This window comes from Meleagris gallopavo, chromosome 20, assembly GCF_000146605.3.
Source record: "Meleagris gallopavo isolate NT-WF06-2002-E0010 breed Aviagen turkey brand Nicholas breeding stock chromosome 20, Turkey_5.1, whole genome shotgun sequence".
NCBI classification, from domain to species: Eukaryota; Metazoa; Chordata; class Aves; order Galliformes; family Phasianidae; genus Meleagris; species Meleagris gallopavo.
The window spans coordinates 5,579,615-5,598,069 of NC_015030.2; the positions used below are offsets into that span (position 1 = coordinate 5,579,615).

The window sequence follows — 18,455 nt, forward strand, 5'->3', positions numbered from 1 at the left end:
CCAGCCGACAAAACGCAGGGGTGGAGGAGGTGGATATCCCCACTAATTCCGTCTATAGGTACCCCCCGAAATCCGGTAAGCGGGGGGGTGCCGGTTCTGATCCGCGCTGGGGAGGGAGGACCAGGTGCGACCTTGTTTCGGTTATGGAGGGTTTCCCTTCATCCCGCATCCTCGCTGGGGTCGGGGATCCCCCTGTGCACCCCGACGCTTAGCCTGAAAGCCCTACAATTATGGGGTTGGTGCTGGGGGACAGCAGGGGGCAGGGAAATCCCTGGGAACATCCTTGGGGCTCCCCATTTCCAGGAGCCCCGTCGCTAGCACAGCTCCTACAACTTGCCTGAGTTGCCGCTGATTTAATTCCCTGATTATTTGTATATGGGATCTGAAAGCTGTCACTCTCTTTATAGCTCCTCACGGAGTTGCTTGCTGCTTGGGTTTAAATTCCCGGGAGGACACAGGAGGATGGGGTGGGAGGGATTGGAAGGGACCCCTCCTTCCCCTCTGCTCTGCCCCATAGCAGCCCCCCAGTTCTGCCCGTCGAGATCCTCTGCCCTCACCGAAGCACAGCAGGGATGTCTGTGCCACCCCGAATCCGACCCTGTCTCAAACCTTCTGCGTGACCTTGGAAAATTGGTCCCTCCCCTCTGTGCCACGGTTGGATGGAGCTGGTGACCGAGGGGGGGGGACCGGTGTGTGTGTGTGTGTGTGTGTCCTGGGGGTTGCAGCAGGGGAGCTGTGTGTCCTCGGGGGGCACTGCAGAAATAGGATGGTGCCCTGAGGATGGTGCCCGAGAGCTCTATAGGGATTGCCACAGCATCCTTGTGGCACGGAATATTATTAATAGGTAACTATTTTGGTAGTTAATAGGATAAAGGTAAATGCTCGGATCGTTAGCGCTGTGACAAATTACTTGCTAATTACGAATAAAGACCTCCTCAGGAAGAATCAGAGCCAGCACAAACCCTACCCTGGTCATGAAAGCTGCGCCTGGCTCTTCTCTGTTTGATTTGAACCCCTCAGCCCAGCTGGAGCAGGGCTGCACATCTGCTGGGGGCTCACTGGGGGCTGAGGCAGCTGACACTGTCAGCCCTGGGGCTTCCCCAGCTCCTGCTTCTGTGCAATCTGAAGGCCACCATCACCTTGATGCCAGGGTGTGGGTCTGGCAGGGGCCTGGAGCTCTGTGTGCATATAGGGTTTTTGTGCTGGGGAATGTTATCCCTGCCCCAGGGTAGCGATTACGCCTAGCTGAGCATCCCCGGATGCATCTGAGCTGGAAGAGGACATCAGGCTGATGCTTACCCACAGCTTTCAGGGAGAAATTGAGGTTTTCAGGTGTGCTCAGTGGGGTTTCAGGTATTCCCATTGGCAGAGCTGTGGGGCCCTATCCTTGGGGAGAGGGCAGGAGGTGCCCAGCTGACAGGAAGGGACGGGGCCATCTGCACTGCGTGCAGGCTGGTGACTGCGGGAGATTAGGGCTGTCCTGCTTTTAATCTGAGAGGGATTTGCCTCTGGCACTGCTGGCAGCGATTGCACTGAGTGCTTGTGGAAGCAGCCACCAGCTTGGGGATGGAGCAGTGTGAGGCTGTGGGGCACGGCCCTCTCTGTGGATGTGACTGTGGGGTGATGCTGCAGCCACTCCCTGTCCCCATCAGACATTTCCTTTTCTCCTCCCGGGGGTCTCCATCTCCTCTGGGCAGGGCACAGATAAGATTAGTTAAAGCTAATATTTTGAAGTGAAGGATGGGATTTGTTTTAGCGGCTCAAACCTGGCAGGGAGGTTGGAAAGGAGAACGACTGGGGGCTGTTTTATGGCTTTTTGGTGTGGGGATGGCTGCAGGGTCCCCAGGTTGGGCAGGTCCCCGGGTGCAGCCCCAGTCTCTGCTTGAGGCTGATGCTGTCCCACAGGCTGGGGACAGGATGAAGGGGTGAACCTGGTGAGGACACCCCGTGTACCAGGGACGCCCCGTGGCTTCCTGTGGCTGTGGGGTGAAGGCTGACACAGCAGATCCTCAGCTGGGGCTTGGTTTCTCCTCCCTCTCCAAAGCAAATTAAATTGAGAATGAAACAGCCCGCAGTGCGCAGCTCCTCACTGCCGCTGGGGAAGCAGGGACACAGAAACACAAACACCTGGCCGTGGGTCAGTGGTCTGGGGGGTTCCCATTGATCCCCCCCAAGGAGATGCTCAAGGAGAAAAGAGGCTAATAGCATTAGCGGCGTTGGCTGTGCCTGGGCACATCCTGCAGCACGGTGCTGGCAGGCGTGTGGATGTGGTTTTGTTTGCTGGGATCACTGAGCAATTTGGTTTTATTCCTTTTAAGCAGCCACTCCATTCCCCTTGCACGCAGCCGTTCCCACACGCTCTCTGGGCCTCTGAAGTTTAATATCTCATTAAAGCTCAGCTTTCCCTCGGCAATGTAACTGTCCTTGACAGGCTCTCCTTCCCCTGGGGCAGGTGTTGGGGAAGGGATTATAATTAGCCGATAATAAGAGGGCTTTCGCTGGAGAGGTGCTTCCCTGTCTGACGTGCCTGCAGTCGCTGGCTCCGTGCTGCTGGTGTCCCAATGGTTTATAGGGCAGAACCTGGCACAACTCAGAGCTCAGCGCCTTCTGCTCACCCTCCTTCCCGTGGGGAAGACAAAATCGCCAGGTTTTTACCTCCTGCCTCTTTAATCTCTCTTGCTGCCGCTGATGGCTGCAGCACTCAGCCCATGTAAAATGTATGAGCCTACTGTGAGGCTGCCTGCCTGGAAGCAGCCAGGTCAGGGCTGCATCCCAGGAGCTGCCAAAGGGATGTTGAGGGATGCAGCTGTGCCATGGGAGGCTGCAGCACCCAAGGGTGCTCTCAGCCCCCAGCGTGGAAGTTGGGTGCAGCTTGGTCCGCGTAGCTGGTACTGGGTTAAGGTTACACTGTAGGAGCCCCCAGCAAGCCATGATTGCAGCTATTGCACAGAGTCTGTGCTCTGCTTTTCAGCTGTCCCCTCACTGCCTGGATGCTTTCCTGCAGGTTTGAACACCGCCTTTTTCCATCTCTTCTTCTCCAAAGTCAACATCACAAAAAGCTCCGGATGGCTCCCGTCCCCCCACAAGCTGTGTTTTGCTCTTGGGCTTTTTCACGTGGCCGCATCCTTCCTGTGGGAACCACCTATAAATTATGCACGTGGAAAATGGGACCAGAAAGCATCAATAATTGACTGTCAGCTTTTCCTATCTGGAGCGCTGCAGCCCCACGTCCCCACTTCAGTGATGTGGCCTTGGGGACCAAACCACTCGGAGCCATCTGCGGCTTTGTGGTGGCATTGCTGCTGAGGGCTCAGGAGCTCCGTGTGCCCCCTGTGCTCAGCCACGCTCTGTGTTTCCTCCCCAGGGAGCTACTTCGCCAACCACTTCATCATGGGAGGCGAGAAGTTCGACTCCACGCACCCCGAGGGTTACCTCTTCGGCGAGAACAGCGACCTCAACTTCTTGGGGAACCGACCCGTGGTGGTAGGGATCAGTGGGAGTGGGCTCTGCCTGCTGTCTGTCTGTCTGCTCCCTATCCTGCATGAGGGCAAAGACAGCCAAGCAGCTGGGGGTGGGCCCAGTGGATTCTCTGATGTCTAATATAAAGGCTGATCGCTTGCTGCTGTCTGTCCCCCTGGGTCCCCATCCATGTCCCCTCTGGACATTCCCATCCACCTGCAGGACTGGAAGTTATGCCATGTCCCTCCTCTCTCTGAGCTGGTGGATGGGTTTGTGAGTGGCTGGGTGCCACCTCCCTTCAGTGCTGCTCTGCTGTTGCCCATCTCTCCTCTGCCCCTCTGCTCAGCCCCGCAGCACTTTTCCTTCCACCTGCTGCTGGTAAATGAATGCGGTTCAGCTCCTTCCCATGAGATGGAGGCAGTTTTGTGCCTTGTGTTCATCTGAAGGGCAGTGGTAGCTGCAATGAGTAGTTTAGGATCGAGAAGCCCTTAGTTTCTATATTCTCCAAATCTGTGGGTCAAGCAGCAAAAAAAAAATCAAGGTGAGGAATCTGATGGCACCAAAGCTTTGCTATTGAGTCCAGATGAGCTTGCCCACTCCAGACAGTGCAACTTTTGGATGTTTCTCTCCTTGCTGCCTGCTTACCCAGTAAGGAACACTTGGCTTTCGTGCCCTTGCTCCAACAGTGAGTCAAGAGGAGCCTCTTGACTACAGTAAAAGCCTCAAAACTGCCCACCGTGCAGTTCCAATGTCAGGAATCCCGACAGCAGACTGTCAGGAGCAGCAGGGAAGGCAAACTAACAGCTTGGAAACAGCAGAAAGAATTAATATAGCATTGCAAATGAAATCACATTGCTCAGGCTTAATTAGCACCGGGTGCAAGTGGCTGCGCTCTGCTCTGGGGCTGCTGTCCCCATGCATGGGGGGAGGTTTGGGGTCATGGGGTGTGCAAGGAGTGGGGGTCAGGGGGGTCCTGCATGGCACCTGGACGTGGCACTGGGGCAGAAACAACGTAGGTGTCTCTGGAGCTGCCTCCAAACCTTTTCTTGGATGCTATTTTGTGTTCTGGGCTGCTGTGACAGAGATGTGGTTGGGCTGGAAATGTAGGAGAACGCCGATGCTTTTTGCTGGGGATTTTATTTTGGGCTCCTTTGAAGTCCTCGAAGAGCTGAGAGCCTAATGTCTTGGAAAAATTGTCCCAAATCCTCTCTAAGCTGTGCAGCTGGGGTGAACCATTAAACATCACTGAGCTGCAGGGAGGTGCTGTGCTGGCACACGGGGAGCTTTTGCACCGATGCAGGGGATGGGGAGGGATCTCTGCAGAGTGTGGTGATATGGAAACCGCCCGGGTGTGCCTGCAAAAAAAACCTCAAAGAATATTTTTGAGGGTATTTTTTGATTTTAATGGGACTGGCCTGGATCAAACATCACTGAGGATGTGTGGACTGTGTTCTGAGAGAGAGCAGTGGCTGCAGCGAGGTTTTTTTTCTGTTGTATTTCAGCTTGATTTAAATTGAGGGGATTGAAAAACTCCTCTAAATGCCCCTTTTGTAATTAATGAAATGTCGCAAGCCAAATTTGCACCAAAAAACCCCCACCAAACTACCAAAAAGGGGCCCACATGTGGGCGTGAAGGAGCCCAACGGTGACAACCAGTTTCTGTAGCAAGAAATTTGCCTGCAGCGCTTCCCCATTCTGCCCAGCCCAACCACCAGCGCCTGCCTGCAACCCCAAACTCGCGGGGGTGGCCAGAAGGGCCCCCACAAGGGCTGGATGGAGTGATGTACCCCGGGGCACGTGCTGGGTGCTCCTCCACCACTCATCCATGAGTGCTGTGCTGCGCCCATTGGTTCCGGACAGCCTGGTGGGGCCATGGGATGTTTTGAGGATGCCAAGGTGCAAATGAGCAGACAGGTTGGACTGCTTCGTGGTGGAAGATGGATCGTGCTGTGGTGTAGGTCCAGCCCATGAGCTTCTCCTCGTGTGGGTCAGGGCTGTAGGTCATGCTTGGCTCTCAGGCATTTGCTCCCTTCCAGCAGCTCCAGGCTATTCTGCCAGTGTCCATGCAGTGCTTGTGACTCGTTACCAATCTCATTAACTCCAGATTAATGACTCAGCAGCCCTTTTCTCCTCCCTCAAGGGAAGGGAGAGTGTGGCAATTGCAAGGTGCCGTGGATTAATCCTCAAAGCGCCCTGTGCCACCCACCTCCCACTGACTATGGTCCTGCAGGCTGAGCAACTCCAGCCTGGATTCAGCCTGCCCGTGGCCACCAGGAGCAGAGCTGCAGGAACAAGAGGGACCGTCCTGCTGCCCCTGGGGTCCTGATGCTTGTGAGACCCTGCTGGCTACGGGGTCCCGCCCGTCCCCTGCCCCACTGAGCTCTGCAGCCACAGGGAAATTAGCAGTGACTTTCCCACGTGAGGGCGCCTGGAACATGGAAAATGGGCATCGGGAGGGATGAGGAGACCCAAGCACAGAGGGGACCCAGGCAGCTCGGTTTGGTTTGGTCCCTGTCCCAAAGCACCAGTTAAACTCAAACCTCTTTGGCTTTTGCCAGTGTCTGCCATCTGTGCAGGCACTCGGGGCTCTCCTGGTGCTTGGCTGTCCCCTTGGCACGCAGTGACAGCTCGCTGGTGAGCCAGACATTAATCCCAGCATAAGCTGCTCCAAGCTCCTGCCACTCTGCATTTACGGAGTCCCCGGGGGAGGTGAGCCCACCTGGGAGACATCTGAAGAAGGGGCAGAAATGGGGAGAGATGCAGAGAGGTCCCTGTGTCCCTCCCAGTATCTCCCATCTTCCTTGGGTGGCTGCAGTGCCAAGAAGAGGGTGGGTATCCTCTCTCTGCAGCAGCGTTTCCCCCACCAGCAAGCCCTGCAGCCCCCGTGGTGGCTGCAGGTGACATGGGAAGCACAAGGTCACCTTGGAGGGTGGTATGACACCTCTACTTGCACCCTCTGTGGACACAGAGGGACCCCACAGCCCAAATCCCATCCATCGCTGGACAAAAACAGGGCAATGTGTGTCTGTTCTTTGCTGCCAGGCACAGAGATAGCTCCGTGCTCCCTCTGCCCAGCCTTGTCCATCAGCTCCGTGTCGCATCAGCAGGCTAAAAATACACAGCAGCTGCCTGCGGGGCTGGGGGGAGGCAGCCATGCACCTCGACCCTATTTCCCCTCATCCTACACCCAAAGAGGTTTGAAACAACCCCTCTCTGTGTGCTGGTCCCCTGGAAAGCTGTCCCCTGCAGGGTGATGTCCCTGTTGCTGTACTGCTGTGTATTTGAGCATGGATGTGTGGTCTGCTGTGGCTAAGGGGGGGGGGGTGCTGGGATCTGGTTTAGCCCCATTGTGGATGGCTGGGGTATTTAAAGCCCTCATAGTCAGAAATGAGCTAACTCCCAGTGAATGCAGCTATGTAAGAGAAGCAGACTGGGAGATAACAGCCTCTGTGATGGTGTGTGGGGTGGCTTTGGGGTTTGCAGGAGAGATGCTACCCTTCAGCACAGCTTTGTTCGTCCCGGGGGGCACATTGCTGTCCCACAGTGCTGACTGGGGGCTGCTCTGGGGGCTTTGCAGGGCAGGGAGTGGCTTCACCATCACAGCAGGAGCAGGGCTGCGGCCACGTAACTGTGTCTCTCTCATCCTCAGTTCCCTTACGCTGCTCCACCTCCTCAGGAACCCGTGAAGACCCTCCGGAGCCTGATCAACATCCGCAAGGACACGCTGCGCCTCGTCAAGTGAGCACCCAGGGATGGTCCCACCCCATGGTGTCACAGCAGAGGGGGCAGAGCCGTCCCCATCCCTGCACGGCCCTCCCTGCGGCCTTCATGGCTGCACTGGGCTGCATTAGGTTGCACTGGGCTGCATTAGGTTGCACTGGGCTGCGCTGGTCCACCCTTGCAGCCTGGCAGGATTAAGCAGGGCTTAGCACTGCCTTTGAAGAGATTTGCTTTTTTCTTCCTTCCCTCACTTCTGCCGAAGTGAGGCCAAGGTTTGGGATTAGGGCTGAGAGCCCCCTGCAGCACCCCTCCTTCTGCAGCCTCGCCCTTGAGAAGTTCACGCTCTCCTGTGTGCCTCAGCTTCCCATAGAGAAGGGCAGTCAGTCCCTGAAAGCTGTTCGTTGGGTGGTGAGGGGATTCTGGTGACACCCTCTGTACTCCCCAGGTGTTCGGAGGAGGTGAAGACCCCAGGGGAAGAGGTCAGCAAAGCCAAGGTGCACTACAACGTGGAGTTCACCTTTGACACAGACGCCCGTGTGGCCATAACCATCTACTACCAGGCCAGCGAGGAGTTCCACAACGGGGTGGCGAGGTGAGGAGCCCCAGCCCGACATGCATCCTTCCCAGCACGCTGTGACCCCCCAGCCAGGGACTGCGGCTCTGCTGGTGGGCTTGGAACATCTCCCAGCAGCACCTCCTCTCCTTGTGGGAGCTGCGGCCGTGCCGAGACTGCAGGTGGGCTCCTCACCCCTGCAAGTCCATCCCCATCACTGGTCCGAGTCTCTGCAGCCACCACACCCAGCCCAGTCTTGCTCCTATTCCCTCCGTACTGGAGCTGAGTCCGTGCGCCATCCTGTTCTGTTCCTACCTGCCCTCTTGCCCCATGAATTATTTTAGCCCTTTTTAGGACTTCTTGCCCCAGCCCTCAGACAACATCCAGCAGGGAAGCAGACAACCAGTTCTGTTTGCTCCCCTACTCTCCCTGAGCTGGAGGAGTGCAGGAGTGCTGACCCTGTCCTTTCTCCGAGGGACAGCTACGTCCCCAGGGACACCAGCCTGCAGTCAGAGACGGTGCACTACAAGCGGGGTGTGTGCCAGCAGTTCTGTGTGCCCTCCCACACTGTTGACCCCTCCGAATGGACCGAGGAGGAGGTAAGCACTGCCAGCCCCTATCGTCCCCTGCACAGTAGGGAAAGGGGGTGGGTGTGTGACCCCCGCACTTCTAACCAGCTGTAGAAATGGCTCTAAAACACTGCTGGCTGGGAGCACCCACAGGAGCTCGTTTCCCTTGGTGTCATCACAGCCAAGGGGTGTTTGCAAGGCTTGGGGCTGCAGCTCAGCTGTTGGGAACTGCTCATTACGGATGGGACACGAAGCCTCTCTCCTTGCTGCTCCTGAGCGAGCTTTTCCTTCAATCTGTTCGCAGCTGGGCTTTGACCTGGACCGGGAAGTGTTCCCTATGGTGGTGCATGCAGTGGTGGATGAAGGCGATGGTGAGAGAGTGGAAATCCATTTTCCTTGCTGCCAAGGGCTGTGCTGGCAGCACAGTCAGGCAGCTCCTGCCCTCATGCCATCCCCCTTCTCCTTGTGGGGACTCATCCTCTGTCCCACCATGGCTCTCTGTGCCCTCAGCTTGCCTACTCCTTGTGTCTTGCAGAGCACGCCGGGCACAGCCACGTGCTGCTGGCAACCTTTGAGAAGGTGAGTGTGGGGTTGGGACCATCCTGCCCCCTCCCAGACTCTAGCCAGGAGAATCAGGAAGGGGCTTGGGCTGCTTTGGAGCCACTCAAGAAGGTGTGATGGGAGCAGGGGGCAGGCAGGCACTTGGACGTACTGGGGCAATCCCAGGGTGGGTCCACCTCTTTCTTTTCTCCCCCAGCATGCTGATGGCACTTTCTGCGTGAAGCCCCTCAAGCAGAAGCAAGTGGTGAGTGAACTGCAACCCTGGGGGGGTGTCCCTGGGGGAACTTGTCACACCGTGTCCCCATTCCTCACCTTCCCTGTGCACTTCCAGGTGGATGGGGTGAGCTACCTCCTCCAGGAGATCTATGGCATCGAGAACAAGTACAACACACAGGACTCCAAGGTAGAGGGCTGTCAGCTGCAACCAGCTGCCCTGGGCCTTTCATTGTCCCTCTCCTACTCCCTTAGCATGGGTCAGATCCCTCAGATGTGACCCTAACCCTGCCCCATGCCGAGGACTCAGGCCCAAATGACTCTTATCTCCCTGCCACGCAGGTCGCTGAGGATGAGGTGAGCGATAACAGCGCTGAGTGCGTCGTCTGCCTGTCGGATGTCCGTGACACCCTCATCCTGCCCTGCCGCCACCTCTGCCTCTGCAACACCTGCGCCGACACCCTGCGCTACCAGGCCAACAACTGCCCCATCTGCAGGCTGCGTAAGGGAGGAGCTCCCACCTCGGGAGAGGGTCCCTTTCTGGGTCCCACGGTTTCCCTCAGGCTCCAGAATGGGGTAGCTTTTGTGGGCTTTTGAGCTCCTTTGGAATGCACCAGTCCCGGTTTTCAACCTATCTCTCTTCCTCCCCTTTTTCCTCTTACCCAGCTTTCCGAGCCTTGCTCCAAATCCGAGCCATGAGGAAAAAGCTGGGGCCCCTCTCGCCCACCAGCTTCAACCCCATCATCTCCTCACAGACCTCTGACTCTGAAGAGCACTCGGTCAGCGCTCAGGAGAGCTTCGGGTGCCCCACCGGGGTGGGTTGGGAAGTGCTGGGGTTGGAAAATGGAGGGGGGCAAGGGTTTTGAAATGCGAGCTGGGAAATGCAAGCAAAAACGCAGGCTGAAAAATTGCAAAAAGTGTGGTAAGAGAAAGCATCGCCTGGCTTATGTAATAATGCCTGGCTGGTTGGAAAGACCACAGATGTGGGGCTTTCATGGGAGCAGGGAGTTTGCCTGGTCTCCATTTTTTCGGTGGGGATGGGCATGGAGGGGACAACGTAACAACTGGGGGGGGCTCTCACCCCATTTCCCCCTTCACAGTCCTCGGAGAACATCCCCCCAGGCTACGAGGTGGTGTCGCTGCTCGAGGCCCTCAACGGGCCCCTGACTCCCTCACCGGGTGCAGGGCCGATGCGGATGCTTGGGGAGGGCCCCCCCGGTGCAGGACCTCTGCCCTCCTACAGCAGTACCGGCCGCCTGCCCCCCCTGCGGGCCCTCTCACCCCTCGAGCGGCTCTCAGAATGTGCCCCACCAGGGCTCAAGCTGAAGAAAAGCCTCTCCAAGTGAGTAATGTGATGTGGGAGGTGCGGGGGGAGGTGTGGGGGAGTGACCCCTCTATTCTACTCTTCCATTCTGTAGGTCGGTATCCCAGAACTCCTCCATCCTGCCCGAAGAGGAGGATGAGAAGTCGTGTACTGAGTCAGATCCGAGGGTCTGCAGGAGGAAATCCCCTGCCCGGCTGGAGGAGGTGAGCATTCTGTGCGTCCCTGGGTGAGGAGGTTTATGGAGGCACAGGTTTTTGGGAGGACTTATTTATCCTCTTGGGGACCACAGAGTCTGGATGTGAGTTTTTCCTCTCCTGGGCATCCTTTGGGTGAATACCCGAGAGATCTGGATCTGCACCAACTTGGTGCCATCCCCAACAGCAAGTGGCTCTATCCCTTCCTAAAACACCCCACAAAGGCTCCCACCCACCAACTCTTTTTCCAGGAGTGTGGCATGACACCAGAGAGCGAGAACCTCACGCTGTCCTCATCGGGAGCCATAGACCAGTCCTCATGCACCGGGACCCCGCTGTCCTCCACCATCTCGTCTCCAGAAGGTACATCTGACAGACACCTCCACGTCCTCAGAGGGTTTGCACAGCCCTTGCTTCATGTCCCACTCCTCTTATTAGACTTGCTTTTAATTACCCGGTGCTGTGCTCCCTTCAGAAGCTGCCAGCAGCAGCCTGGCCCAGTCTGTCATGTCCATGGCCTCCTCCCAGAGCCAACACTCACAGATCAGCACCGACACCGTCTCCTCCATGTCTGGCTCCTACGTGGCCCCTGGCACAGAGGAAGAAGGGGACATGCTCCCCTCGCCTGCAGCCGCCAGTGCCACCGCCTCTGATGGAGAGGTACAGGGGGTGGCAGCCCTCGTGCAACACCACTGCTTTTTTAAAAGAAAATAATAATAATTTTTTTTTTTTCCCCCTTTCCCACTTGTTCCTGCAGTCGACACCCGTGGAGTCCCCAGATTTAAACTTTGTCAGCATCTCAGAGGAGCATGATGCTGAGGTACGGCGCGGTGCGGGGAGCCGGCACTCCCAGTGCTCTGGGGTGCCCCATTGTGCTGACAGCCACTGCCTCTCTGTGCCGCAGGGCAATGACGTGCTGGAGGATGAGGATGTGTCACCCACACAGGAAGATGGTAAAAGGCCCAGATCGCTGTTTTTCCCCTCCACTTTCTGTTCGGTGTCACTGGCGGGGTGATGCTGTGCTGTCCTCAGTTCTTGTGTCATAGGAGAGAGCACCGGGGCTGGGGAAGCACTGGCACAGTGGAATTGCCCCTGGATGGGTCAGACACTAGCAAGATGGGGACAGCTGGGTGGCCATGGGGACCCTGGGGCACGTAGCAGGTGACGACTGGAGCTTAGGATGTGAATCCCTGCAGTGGGATTGGTGGCAGTGCGGAATCAGGTACCCAGTGGGGCAGAGTGTCCCATGCACGGGCTGTGCTGGGGGATGCAGCACCTGGGTGAGCAGCAGCTCCTCAAAGGCTGTCCGTGCAGGAAGGGTGATGCTCCTGCAGTCCCTCCATGGGATGCAGCTGGAGCTGCTTCCAGGGTGCCAAGTGAGAAAGTGTCTTTGAGAGAGTTTTTTTCCTTGCCAAGAAGGTCTCTCATCATCTCTGAAAACCTCTCCCTTCACTATCCCCATCTGTGCTGGTTTCCATAGGAAGGGGTTGCAAAACTGTTCCTTTTTGGGCTACTTTCCTCTTTTTATTTCTGTTTGCTTGTCCTCAATGTGCTTTCACAAGTCAACATGTGCACACTGAAGGCTCCTCTTGCTTCCTCCCGTGCACTCAAATAGCCAAGGAAAGATGATGTTTCCCCCGTGCCACATGGCTTGGGTTACTTTGGAGAGACAGGAAAGCCTCCAGTGCCCCCTCCTGTATTTGCAAGGCTCTCGATAACAAAAAGGCATCAGACCTCTTTCCCTTTCAATCTGGACTGCCAGCCAAGCTGAGAACCGTGAGCCTGGCTGTCTTGTCATCAGCAAAAAGAGCAAAGCACATCCCTGTCCTGCAGGAAGGCTCTTGTCCATGGTGAGGCCCAGGCAGGGAGAAAGTGAGGGTTGCTCCTGGCCTTTCCTAGCACCCCAAAAGCCAGCACCACCTTCCTCACGGGGAGCTCGGGTCAGCTATAAGCCAGCTTGATCAGGCACCAAGAATTAAGATGTTCATGGGAAGTCTCCAGCCTTAGGACATGAACCCATATGTGCTATCAGCAGTGCTGCCAGTGCTATTTGAGATGCCCCTCTCCCTGCAGCTCTGTTGCCTGCATCCTATGGATGCACGTCACCCCAGAGCTGGTCTCTTGTCATGTACCTGGTGCTAAGAAGCAGAGTTGCCTCTCTTGCCCCCCAAAACCTCCATGCCCCGTGCAAAGCTTGGCTATTCAGCTTCCTTCCATCCCCGTGGCTGCACTGACGGTGCCAGAGCAAGGGGCCTTCAGCCCTCAGCGCGAGGAAGGAGCAGCTCAGTGCTTTGTTTGCTTTGTTTGAAAGGAGGTGGGGAGAGGAAAATCCCCATGCCCCCCTCCCCACGTGCACCCCGCCGCGCTAACTGCGTTAACTCCCTTCCAGGCCCGAGGACAGGCGCTTTCCTCGGTCTGAGGTGTGACAATAACAATGACTTGAGCATCGCACACGTGAAAGCGCTGGACAATAAACTGTGCTCTGAGGCCTGCTTACCTGGTGAGTGGCCACTTGCTGAACATGAACTTGGGGTGGGGGGGGTGCTTCCACTCCTCCCTGCATCGCCCCTGCCCTTCGGATCCCTTCATCTCCATCCCATCCGTTTCCATCCCATCCCTTCCTAGTGATCCTCACAACCCGTTCTGCTGGCACGTAACCACCCCTTGGTCTGGATGTCCTCCCATCACCACCACAGTGCCTGCAGATGTGCTTCACTGAGGGTTTCGTCCCATGGCTGGTGTCTGCTGGGACGTTGCTCCTGGACAGGCTCCAGCCTCCCCACAAATGGCTGCATGGCACAACCAGAGCCCACGGTGTGGTTTGCAGTATTTTGGGTCAGGACATGAAGCAGAGATGCTCCAGCCTTGGCCAGGTGCTGCTGGATTGGGATGCTGAGCTGCCTGCCTTCCCTTCTCATCAGCCAGGGAGTTAAGGCTCTCCAGGTCCTGATGTCCTCCAGCACAGCCCCAAAGCTCCATCCCTCTTTTCCATCTTTTCACACTGTTTCTCCCCCCTCTTTCCTTTCCTCTGTTTCTTTGCTCCTTCTCTCCATTCCATTTCTCTCTTCTTTCTCCCCACCCCAGACTCCTCCGTCCATGTGAAAGTTCATGTTCACTCTGTGCCAACACGGTTTTCTCTGCCCGTGCTTGTGTCCCCTTCCTTGCCCAGAGTTGCTGAAAGGTGACAAATGTATTGACAACAAGGGCAGGGGACCTGCAGCTACAGCAGGCTCCTCTCCATCAGTGCAGAGGGATACGAATGGGGGTAAAAAAGCCGAGAGGAGCCCTCTTGTTCAGCTCCATGGCAATACATTTGTGGACAAACTGAAAGCAACTCTGCCCCTGCCTGTCACTTTAGGCAGAACCGTTGGCGGGGGCTGAAGAAGGGGAATGGAGGGTGTAGGGGGGTGAGAACTGCCTGGCCCCACTGGGTGGGGAATGCCCTTCCTTCCCCATCCCCTCTGGGAAAGCTTCCCACGCCACTGCCTCACCTCCCGGCTGCCCTGTTCCTGGTGGTTTCTGCTTGGGAGAAACACAGCGAGGCTCTTGCAGAGGAACAGGCATCTGCCACAGCTGCCCCAAGTCCCTCCAGCAGCACCTGACATCCCTCAGGTGCCCCTTTTGGTGCCGAAGCCATCCCTGAGTGCATCCCCCTCCGTCGTGCCGAGGGACGGAGAGCTTTGCAGCCCAAGTAGCCGCAGAGATGCTCTGGCAGCGAAGGATGAAGTCTCCATCCTTTGGTCCTTGCGTTTGCCTGGCAGCTGCTCTGCTTGCAAACCCTCTGTAGGCATTGCCTCTGGGGCTGATGGGAAGAGTGAGGAAGGGGCTGCTGGACTGCAGTGCTGCAGGATGGCAGAGGGGACGGGAGCACAGCTGGAGGCATGCAGGGAAGGCAGGGGCTCTGCCTTGGGGTTTGGAGAATGCAACTTGCTCCCTGTGGGGCAGGGGGTCACGGAATGAACTGGGGTGACCACACTGGTCCTTTGCCAGTGGCCATCAGTGTTGGGCAATTTTGTTCGCTGGGAGCGGGGCAGCTGCTTCCTCACCCAGCCCCAGCTGCATTCAGCCTGCGCTCACCAGCTGGCTTTGCACCAGAAATAATCTGAGGCACAACTTACTGTTCCTGGTGGTGGTGCTGGGCTGGTTTGGGTGCACCAGTGCCAGAGCTTTGGCAGAGGTTGAAGGCTTTTAGCAGTGAACCGGGGCAGTGTTTCCCTCCCGACTCTGGGAGGCTCAGATGTGAGTGCATCCACAGGACAGACACAAGCAACGGGGATTTTTCCTTTGGAGTATCTTGAAAGCTTAGTATCCTCCTGACCAGAGATGGTTTAGAGACTGGTTTAGCTATGATTAGATCCACGAGTTGTTTTTTTTTGCTCTCTCTGTAATGAATGAAGGCGCAGGACGTGGCTCATTGATGTGGAAATGCTTGTGCATCCCTAACACTGTTGTGAAATCTTTCCAGAAAAGAAAATGCTTTGGGAAGAGTCAAAATGCCACGTCCTGGGGGCTTAGGATGCAAAGTTTGAGACAAACCCACAGACCTGCATCCCCAGGAGAGTTCCCTGGGGCAGAGCATCCTCAGGCTGCAGCCACAGCCTCTGCTGGGATGAGGCACAGCAGGGATGGGTGCGTGGCTGTGTCCCCACACCGTGCTCCTGGCAGTGCCCCTTTGGAGCCTTTCCAGGACGCCCTGCATTTATACAGAGGCACCAGAATGACTTATGCAATGTGGAGCCCTTAATGCGATTGCTGCGTGTGCCTGTGTGTGTGTGTGGTCTTCTTTAATTACCCAGTCCCTCCAGGATCTGCAGCCTTGCCTTATTCTTCAGCTCCAGCTCACAGTGTAAAGCCATTGGAAATCGCAGCCGTCACCTCCCATACATCAGCACTCAGTGGGGACACTGTGACTCCCTCTGACAAAGCCTCAGTGCTCTCCCTTAGCCTCAGAGCTGCCCTGGGCACGGGGTTGAACCTCACCATGATGTGCTTTGTGGGTGCACCCCCTCCAGCTCGTTGTGATGTAGTTGGTGGTGAGCACATCCCAAGCTCTGCCCATCCACGGGTGGAGGTGCTCCGTCGTCCTCAGCACGAAGCCCCGGGGTCACCATCTGTGACACCCCCAGTGCCCATCAGCAGTGCCTCCTTTTCCCATCCCATCCCCATAGGGGAGCAGCCCCAGTGCCAGTTCCTTTGAGCTCCTGTGTGCTGTGATGCCGTGCCTCTCACACTCACCATGTGCCTTCTGGTCTCTCCCTGCCATATAGCTGCAGTGCCGGACTCCTGCCCCATTGACATTGAGGAATAGGTATGAGAGCTGGCGGTCCCATGTGCCCTGGGTGACATCCCTTATGGGATGAGGGAGTAGGGGAAAGGTTTGGGTTGTTAAAACCCAGCCAGGCTGCACGGTGCTCCCCCCTTGCCCTATCCCATGTCAGGGAACCCACATCTCGCCCTGCAAAGAGGCATATGGTGCTGGGAGGAAAGCCCTGTCTGATGCAACATTCTAGCATGGGAACAAAGATTCGGGGTTTCCAACTAAACTGCCCACATCGGCAGCACCATGTCCCCCAGCACGGAGGGTCTCCGCTCCCCTGGGGGTGTTGGGGTGCAGTTCTAGGTGATCAGCCTCTAACCCCCTGTTTTCTCTCCCAGGCCCAGAGGCAGCCAACACCAATGTGTGGCTCTCGTGCCCTCACCCCTGGCATCAGCCACCCGGAGCAGGCAGCAGCCATGGGAGCCCTGCCCATAGGTGGGCTCAGCCTGGGGGACTCGCAGCCCCCTGCCATACACAGAGGGTCCCAGGCGCTGCCACCTCCACCTTCGGCCATTGGACTGATGGTAACCTCGAATTTTCCTCCCTGTCCCCCACTGCAGGATGGCTGGGTGCTGCGTCACTCGGAGCCCCTCCATCAGCACCTCCCCTTCCCCTTTTCACACCAAGGTTGGGCTGGGGTCCTCCTCCTGCCCCATGTGGGGTCTTGGGGCATAGCCAGAGGGGAACGATGGCAGGAAAGTGTCCACGGTTGTGTGTTAAGGACAAGTGTCAGCATTAGCAGCCAAAGTTCACTCTGGTGACCGTGGTGGGAGGCTGGACCCCCCCGGGATGCTGACACATCCCTGTGCCATGCCATGGGATGTCCCAGCGGTGGTGATGGAGCTCCCCCCCATCCCCTCTCTCCTCATGGGCAGTGTGTGGGTTCCCACAGGGTGGCTTGTGCCCAGGGATGGGGACATCTCCTTGGGGCATCACCAGTTTAACTTCACTGTCTTCCACCACACCACGAGCTCAGAGCTCGGGGCTGTGTCCTCTCTCTGGAACAAGTGCCAAAATCATCACCCAGTCGCCCTGCCCTGCTCTTATCATCACATGTAATAGCAGGGATGGACAAAGGGGATGGGAGCTGCCCCCAGCCCTCATCCCCATCCCTGCAGCCAGCGTTGGGCTGCACACGTGGGTTCTGCTCAATAGGCAAGGAGGGCCCAGAGGGGTGTAGGGATCCAACCACACACCTTTGGGGACTTCAGCATCCCAACGTAGGCAGCTCAGGAGCTGTCTGTGACTATGGGGAGGCAGCCGTTGCTCCGGAGGGTCCTGGCAGGTGAGCGGTGGGGTTTTCTGGCTGCACCCCCCTGGTGTGGGGTGAGGGCAGCCCTCCTTCCAGCACCCTCCACCCATCAGGGATTTAAGAAAGAAAAAAACCAGATTGCTGCTTCCGACTCTGCTTCCAGCATGTTATGGATTTGAAGAGTACGTTTAATAAAGGGTATCTTACGTCCACCAAAGCGTCCGGAGTCGCTGTGTGAGAGCGGGCGGGCGGGCGGTATCCCGGGGCTCAGTAACCCCAAACTCGGAGCCTTTCCCCGCTGCTTCTTTCGAGCTCCGCTCACCCGGTCTGGACGGAGGCGATTTGTACCAACGCGGTGCCCGAATCCCCGCCCGCCCCTCCACGCCCCCAACGGGCCGGGGCGAAGCGGCGGGTAACAGCTCCTCGCCATGGCAACGCGGCAGCCAATCAGAGAGCGCGAAGCTGTTTACGGGGCGGAGCGTCGCCGTGGCAACGCGGGAAGCCTTGCGGAGCCGCTACTTAATGGCGGGCGCTGCGCTGCCGGCAAATCACGGCGACGGGGCGGGCAGCGCCGGGGGCACAACTCATCCCTAAGGGGGGAAAAGCGGAGCCTGAGGCCGGGGGGTTTGTGTGCGTGGGGTTGTTTGGTTTTTTTTATTATTTTTTTTTTCCTGGTTGGTGTTTCCAGAAGCTTCCTGCTCTCCCCTGAACTTTAGGAGCCGGGGCACGTCGCTGGGACGGGGTAAGGGGCAGCGGTGGGATGGGGCGGTGAGTGCGCGATGGGGCGGCCCTGATGGGGACATCGGCCGTGGGGCTGCACGGTCTGCGACGAGGGGGGGGCGGTCATTCATTTCTGTTATCTCCCCCCCTTCTGGCTGCAGCCAGTAGAGGTGGCAGGAGCCGAGAGCTGGAAGGGCTCTCGCTGTGCTGAGCCCATTTTGGGGTTTGCTCCCTTTGGGCAGCAGGGCAAAGGGTTTTCTGCCTCCCCTCCCTGCCCCCCTCCCCCCAACCTCCGACTGTTGGGGGCTGCATTATTTGAATGGTAGAACCCACAGCCCAACGGCTGCTGCCCAAGGGCTGCCAGTGCCCAGGCCGGCTCAGGGGCCGTCCCTTCACCGGGTGGCTCCGTGTAGCACTGGGTGACAGCTTCATGGCCACGCTGGGGGCTGAACACCAACCCAGCAAGAATGACTGAAGCTTGAACCATCAGCTCGCTCTGGGCTCAGCTTCTTACCGGTTGTTTTGGGGGTTTGGGCTGTCGAGAGCAGCTGCACCACGGGGAAACTGACCCTC

At 57.4% G+C, this 18,455-nt stretch overlaps 1 protein-coding gene across 1 annotated transcript; it reads left to right on the plus strand.

Annotated features, from left to right (window-relative positions):
• The first annotated feature begins 6 nt into the window (after positions 1-6).
• Positions 7-17,542, plus strand: RNF157 (ring finger protein 157). Its single transcript, XM_010721413.3, has 20 exons — positions 7-75; positions 3,365-3,483; positions 7,109-7,197; positions 7,625-7,771; positions 8,214-8,331; positions 8,606-8,672; positions 8,837-8,880; positions 9,059-9,106; positions 9,194-9,265; positions 9,418-9,577; positions 9,742-9,854; positions 10,176-10,417; positions 10,494-10,602; positions 10,845-10,956; positions 11,069-11,253; positions 11,351-11,413; positions 11,498-11,546; positions 12,983-13,093; positions 15,861-15,901; positions 16,249-17,542. The coding sequence occupies exons 2-19, from the start codon at positions 3,391-3,393 to the stop codon at positions 15,899-15,901; spliced, it is 1,863 nt and encodes a 620-aa protein (XP_010719715.1). The 5' UTR covers positions 7-75; positions 3,365-3,390; the 3' UTR covers positions 16,249-17,542.
• The last annotated feature ends 913 nt before the right edge of the window (positions 17,543-18,455 follow it).

What these genes read in the sequence shown, in the direction of transcription:
- RNF157 (XM_010721413.3), top strand. Translation starts at nt 3,391, where the DNA reads ATGGGAGGCGAGAAGTTCGACTCCACGCACCCCGAGGGTTACCTCTTC. An exon ending in TGGGGAACCGACCCGTGGTG is followed by an intron (nt 3,484 to 7,108) that starts GTAGGGATCAGT and finishes TCTCATCCTCAG; the next exon opens with TTCCCTTACGCTGCTCCACC. An exon ending in CTGCCCCATCTGCAGGCTGC is followed by an intron (nt 9,578 to 9,741) that starts GTAAGGGAGGAG and finishes CCTCTTACCCAG; the next exon opens with CTTTCCGAGCCTTGCTCCAA.